The sequence below is a fragment of the Solanum tuberosum genome, unplaced genomic scaffold (assembly GCF_000226075.1).
Source record: "Solanum tuberosum cultivar DM 1-3 516 R44 unplaced genomic scaffold, SolTub_3.0 scf00033, whole genome shotgun sequence".
In the NCBI taxonomy this organism is placed as follows: Eukaryota; Viridiplantae; Streptophyta; class Magnoliopsida; order Solanales; family Solanaceae; genus Solanum; species Solanum tuberosum.
The window spans coordinates 1,680,419-1,687,550 of record NW_006238959.1 but is presented as its reverse complement, the minus strand read 5'-3'; the positions used below and the strand labels follow the sequence as shown (position 1 = coordinate 1,687,550).

At 32.4% G+C, this 7,132-nt stretch overlaps 1 protein-coding gene across 2 annotated transcripts in view; it reads right to left on the bottom strand.

The window, feature by feature from the left end:
• LOC102591855 (uncharacterized) overlaps positions 1-6,596 on the bottom strand; it is a 14,981-nt gene extending 8,385 nt beyond the window's left edge. For both annotated transcript variants that reach the window (XM_015306477.1, XM_006342213.2), the window contains exons 1-2: positions 6,003-6,596; positions 2,759-3,286 (exon numbers count right to left, since the gene is read on the bottom strand). In XM_015306477.1, the coding sequence (XP_015161963.1) occupies positions 2,759-3,286; positions 6,003-6,417 (943 nt within the window). In that variant the 5' untranslated portion in view covers positions 6,418-6,596. The remainder of the gene's footprint in view (positions 1-2,758; positions 3,287-6,002) is intronic.
• Positions 6,597-7,132: the final 536 nt, after the last annotated feature.

Genomic DNA, 7,132 nt, shown 5'->3' with positions numbered 1-7,132 from the left:
GAGATGTCGAATTGTGTTTTACTTCTGGAAGGGTATTAATTTTGAAAGATGTACTTTATACTCCTTCCATGAGAAAAAATTTGATGTCTAGTTCCTTACCAAGTTCAAAAATAAATAAATTTGATGTCTAGTTTTCTTCTTAATAAAGCAGGCTTTAAACAGATTATTGAATCTGATCAATATGTAATAGTGAAGAAGGGTATTTTTGTGGGGAAGGGGTATGCTTGTGATGAGATGTTCAAATTGAATGTAGAAGTGAATAAAGCTTCTACTTCTGTTTATATGCTTTCTTCTACTAATTTTTGGCATGCTCGTTTGTGTCATATTAATGATCGTTATGTTGGAATCATGAGTAGTTTAGAATTAATCCCAATGGTTAAAAAGAATTTTGAAAAGTGTGAGGCTTGTAGTAAAGCCAAAATCACTAATAGATATTCTTTTTTGGCCCAAACCTTTGGCATCAGTATGCATACACTTTGATAGTCAAGATGCAATAGGTAGGGCATGAAGCATGATGTATAACAAAAAGTCTCGTCATATAAGACATAGACATAATACCGTTAGAAAAAATTTCTCTAGTAGAATTATCACAATTGACTATGTAAAGTCAAAGAATAATGTATCGAATCCGCTTACAAAAAGGCCTAACTAGAGAGAAAGTTGAAACATCATCTAAGGGAATGGTTTTACGGCTTAGGAAAAGTCATCATGGCGGTAACTCTACCTAGCAGACAGGAGATCCCAAGAGTTAGGTTCAACGAGAAAACAAAGTTGTGACTGACGGTTCGGTATTGTAAACCAACTCAATCCATTCTCATGATGAAGACAATGCTCAGGAACAAGGATACAACATTAAGGCTTGTTAATGAGTTAAGAAAGCTTAAAGTTTTTAATGATTCGCTAAGTTTGGTAGATTTGACCAAATAGTGTATCTACGCAATAACACGGTTAGAAATCACATATGTGAGTGTTAAGTGTAAGCCGCTTCAAAGAGGATGATTGTAAAAAGCTAATCTCTCTATACACTCATGAAACCAGGAGGTGTTCATGACTAAAACGAACACAACCGTAAGAACCATAAACGGTAAAGGGTTGATTGTGTGGCATATGATTGTCTAGGTATACCCCAAAGCTTGACGGTTCAAAGATATCAAATCTACCGATTGACCAAGTATATCCGACATATGTTCACTACGGAAAATTTAAAGAGAAACCTACTTATCCCGATGCAATTAATTCTTGCTTGTAAAGTATACACATTTGTCCGTTTCTTTGTCTTGGAGTCATTCCCTATTCATGCTGGAGATTGTTGGGTTTTAAAAAGTGTGAATGGAAAATGAAGAGTTGTGACTTTTATGAAAAATTGCGACTTTTATGAAAAGTTGTGACTTTTATAAAAGGTTGCCACCTTTTTGAAATACTGTGACTTTTCCGGTTAGGCACAATAAGAACCTTTTTACACTACCCTTTGTTTTCTATAAATTGGGGGATTTCCTCTCATTTTAAGGGAAAAAATTTCTAGACTTATTCTACTACTACTAAATATAGTATTCTAAGTGTACTTTACTGCCGTTGAGTGGTTCGCTGACACCGTGGTTTTAGGTACCGATACACCGGTGAGTAAGATCGTTCTATCTTGGGAGGATATATTCCATTAACCTCGAGTAATTGAGGGGAATAATTTTCTTAAGGGGACACTGTGTATTCAGTGGGCTCGATTTTCTTCTTTGAGAAAAATATTTTGTATATTATTTCTAATCTATTTCTGATTCTATTTTCTCTACTGGTTTTTTTTTTTTTTTTTTTGATTTGCACCGGGTGTCCGAGTCTCTTTGAGCCCCGACTAATCCCGGGGGTGCACAGGCCCTCGGCAAGGAGTTTCCCGCAAGTGCACCACGGTTAATTCAGGTTTTACCCAGTCCGATGGCCCTCAGAATTGTTTGCACCCAGTGGGTTTCGAACTTGAGACCTTGAAAGGGAGCAAACCCCAAGGCTCAAGTCAATTGCCAGCAGGCCAACCCCTGAGGGTTTTTTCTCTACTGGTTTTAATTTTCTAGTTTTGAAAATACTCTTTAAACTTTGTTGTTTCTTATCAAGTTCTTCAAAGTTTTGTTCTAAGTATATTAGGAATACAAGATGAACAACACTAACAACTTAATAAGTGCCCATTTAGTCATGTATAATTTACACTTTTGTGGAATTTTATCCTAGAAACTGTTTGGACATAAAATTGTCACAATTTTCTAGAATTCAAGAAACTCCAAAAGGTTGTTTTCACAATTTTTACTCTAAATCACTCACAACAATTACATGCCCAAAGAAACCCCACAAAGTGGGGTCTTGGAGGGTAGAGTGTACAATGACCTTACCCTATCTCGTAGAGGTAGAAAAGTTGTTTTCGAAAGATCCTCACCTCAAATAAAGAAAAATAAAGTAGTAACGAAAAAGAAAAATGTCAGCGAAAAAACATGACAACTAATAGGAAAGGAATGCAGAGCATACATGCAAGGAACAATAACATCAATAAAAAATAATGCAATCACCTAAACGTAGTAACTTAGCACCCTCCCAATTTTTACTTTCCCGAAAAGTCGTTACTATTTCTGGCCAACTAATCAAAATTAGGAACTTCTTTGTCATTTTAACTAGAAATCCCCCAAATCCATTTCCCTCTTTCCCGCGTCACCCAAATACATACATTATAATAACAGTAAGAGAGAAAGTAATTAAGAGAACATAAGGGATGGTGAATGCTTACCATACAAGTCTGAGTGGATTAATCTGTAGAGAAGCCTAACACCACTGCGGCCAATATAAGGAGCAGATTGTTTAGTGATACTCAAGAAGTAAGCAAACACATCCACAGAAACGTATCCATACTCAGCTGCATAATGGATTGGATATAGACCACCGAAACAAGCAATATGTGGTAAACAAGAATTCCTCGATACAAGGATTTTAGCTGCATCTAAGTTTCCAAATCTAGCAGCATAGTGAAGAGGAGTATCACCAAGGCTATCTTGTATGGCTATATCTTCATCATTTTCAATAGTCGCCACCAACTTCTCCACGAAATGCTTACCTTTTTTACCCTTTACCCCAACTGCTACATGAAGTGCTGTCTGTAAAAGAGAGTTGATTTGAGCTCTACTTGCTTCTTTCTCTCGGCTCAAGAATTCTTCTGCTTCCTTCCAATCTCCACTTAGTGAAGCTCTGTATAGTTGCAAGTAATAGCTAAAATCTTTCTTTGATTCAATGCTTTCAGCACGCTCGATGTTGCTATCATCTGTACAATGACAAACCAAGAGCTAGCTACCATTTTACTAAATATGAATTTAAGTTCTATCGCATCATGGAGTAAAAAAGTATGACATATAAGGTAAGTACATGTAAGTATCAAAGATATTAGACTCTGATAAAAATAATAACTAATCAGGTATAATAAGTTAAACTATGTTATCTTTATACAATCAGTATATACTACTTAAATCCTTAATATCAAGCTTTTCCCAATTAGGATAGTCAATAAACATTTTATAACATTCTTGTTGCATACAAACATAGCCCCCTAAATTTGTCCAGATTTTTCATTTAGATATCTGAACTAAAGTTTGTACTTATCGAACACCTAATATTAGCTAATGATGTACCAATTAGACACAAACCACTGATGTTGCATGGATCACTCCTCTTTCTTCTCCTTCAACCTCCCGGTGTCAAAGCTCACCAAATTGTACCCGGAAATGGCTAAGAATTATATAGTTATAAGATTGCACACACAACAGTGGCTTTCTATGTAGGACCCGTTTGTTCATACGTATTGCAAGTAATTTTCAACAAAATTTGTTTGGTCATAAAACTTGTAAGTTTTGACAAAAAATTCGAGATACCAAAATCTTAAAAAAGAAAAAAAAAAGTGGCTTTTGGGTCAAAATCTTGTAACTTTTATACTTTATAAGAGAAAAGTTTATTAATTATGATTACAACTACTTTCTCTTCTCTGTTCAACAATAGTTGTCTACCGTACTATTTTAGAATGTCCAACAATACTTTTACACTTGGTTTCTAATTTATCCATATCATTAGTTATAGTCATTTTCCTAGTATATTTTTCAAGACATTGTATTCATTATATTCAAAGAATGATATAGTAAAATTATTTTTCTATTTACAGTTTCTTAAGAAGTGTGCAAAGTCAATAGTGGACAAGTATTGTTTGACAGATAGAGTATAATTCAGTCTACCTAATCCCTCGTTAAATGCATTCTTATTAAAGAGATTGTTTCTAGATTATGTAAAGATTATATTAAAAAAATAGTTAATTACTATTGTTGTTATTCTGGAAAATACATAAATTCTCATTTAAGCTTATTCTAAAAATTCAATTACACGCTTAAATTATTATGAAAATCTATTACAATTTTTTACTATAAGGTGTTAAAAATGTGTGGGATCACCTTCAGTGTTATCATACGTGTCGTTCACAAGTTGTTTGCTTGTAGATAAAAGAAAAGGTATGGAAGTGTGGGACCTATATAATACATCAATTTAGTTCCAAAAAATGAAGAAAATGCTAATTAGGATGCTTACGTGCCAAATTTTAGATGTAACACACTTTGATTTGTCATGTCATCACTCATCATGATAGGTTTACAAGACACATTTGTATTAAAGCAGAAAACGTTAAGGTCTCGTTAGTTTGGGGAATAAATGATAATTAATTTTAAAATATATTTTAAAATAAAGTTATTTATAGTTGGTTAAAATAATATCACAAAATAATTTATTCTTGTCTTAAAATAATTACTTGTTCTCCGTCCAAAATATCTAACTTACGAAACATATCAAATTTAGTAATTTCTTTGTTTTTATTTTTATGTCATTGTGAAATTAAGTCTTGAACCTAATTCACACTTCAAAAGTTAGCTTAAAGGAAAGAAGATTGTTCAAGTCTTATAAGGAATACACCTATTTCATTAACCACAAATGTGAAACTTTTGTCGTTCTTTAACAATCGTCTTACTAAAAATAAATGTTCCTTAAAATTTGTCATTTCACAAAATCAATACATAAATATAACTATTCTTCCTATTCTACCCTCGAGAGCTACTAACTTTGAAAGTATGAATTTGACCAACATAAAAAAAAAGTAAGTAATACTCTCTTTGTCCTAATTTATGTGACTTACTTTTCTTTTTAGTCCGTCTAAAAAAGAATGACACGTTTCTATATTGAGTAAAAATTTAATTATAAAATTCTATTTTATACTTAATGAAATTATTTATAGTCATACAAATTTTTGTCATTCATTTTGAATTACAAGTTTTAAAAGTCTTCTTTTCTTTCTTAAACTTCGTGTCGAATCAAAGTACCTCACATAAAATGAGACGGATGGAGTATAAATTGGGAAAGAGTGAGTAACAATTTAATTGGTGAATTTTAGAAAAAAAAAACAAGTATGAAATCAATGCTTCCATTATGTTTTTACTCCTATTACCTTTTTAAAATCTGGTCATTTAGGGTCTGTTTAATCAAATTTCAAAGAAGAATTTCTCTTCTTTTTTTTGTTTTTTTTACCCTCTCAAGAGCTCCCACCCCTTTTTGCTCTGTTGGTGACTTGAACTTGCAATCTTTAGGTTGAAAGTGAGGGGTGCTTACCATCCGAACAACTCCCTCTCGTCAAGAAGAATTTCTCTTTCTTCGAGGCTTCCAGATTATTTTCTGTAATACTCCATTAGTCTTATTTTATGTGAGGTAATTTGACTCAGTACAGAATTTAAGAAAAAAATGAAAAATTTTAAAATTTATGGTTCAAAATGAAGAATATAAATTTGTGTGACTATAAATCATAAAATAGATATTTTATAGTTAAATTATTATTTAATATAAAAATATGTCTCTCTTTTTGAACGGATTAAAAATAAAAGTACAAATACTATGGTAGATTAGGGGAAGTTTCAATTACAAAATTTTACAGTAGTAGAAGAATGGAGATTTCGTACCTTGAGATTTAGGGCTGTAAAGTTGCTCTAAAACCAACCAAACCTCTCTAGCCGAATCTAATTTATGAACCGCTTTATCCTGAAGAAGTTGATCACTAAGAGAACCGAAGATCCATCCTTTAACAAACCCATCATTCCTTTTCCTTTGCAATTTATCTTCCTCATTTCCCATTTCTTCCCCTTTTTCTTCATTTTCCTCTTCTTCGGGCTCATCGTCATCGCCAGGAGCAATGGTCTGTAGAGAAAATTGGATTGTTCCATCAACGAATCCAAATAAATCATGACTTTGAAGGAGACAAATAATCTGGGTTTTCCATGGAATGTAGTTGGATTCACCACATAGCTTGATGGATACAAAATTTGCTACATTAACCATTGATAAGTGGATCTGGGGATTTGAGCTTGGGAACGCCATTGTTGTCTTTGCTATCAGATTGCTTGATGGATACAAAGTCTTTTACAGTCAACCGGGTTATTGGTGGGAACTTAAAGGAGACTATCGGACTTGAACATTGCTATTAGTAGGGCAAAAGTATCCTTACTTTATCGGATCAAAGTTGAGAGAAAAAAAACACACAGTTGGTAAGACATAAATTTCTGATATTTTTTAAAAATCAGATTTCGTAAGAAGTTTGGGGTGAAAGTTTAAATTACCTGAGTCGCGCGCACTCTTTACTTTTGATGTCATATCGTTATAGCATTTCTCAAAAATATACTCCCTCCGTCCAATAATAATTGTACAATATATTATTTTAGAATATCCAACAATATTTATCTATTTTATAAAATTAATGGATAATTATACACTTAGTTCTTAATTTACCCTTATTATTAATTATACTCATTTTCTTATTACATTTTTTAAGACATTATTCATAGGGTAATATGGTAAAGTTACCTTTCTATTTATAGTTTTTTAAGAAGTGTGCAAAGTCAACAATAGACAAGCACAGACTATTACAATTTGTTGAGACAATTCATTTTATGAAAAAAAAAACAATAATTGTAATTATAGCTATTTTTTAATGTAATCTTTTCGTAGACAATAAAATTCGCGTTGAGAAAACAATAATCAAGAACGGAAAATTATGCAATAATCGTTTTATTATTTCAAAATGCGAGTGTTACAA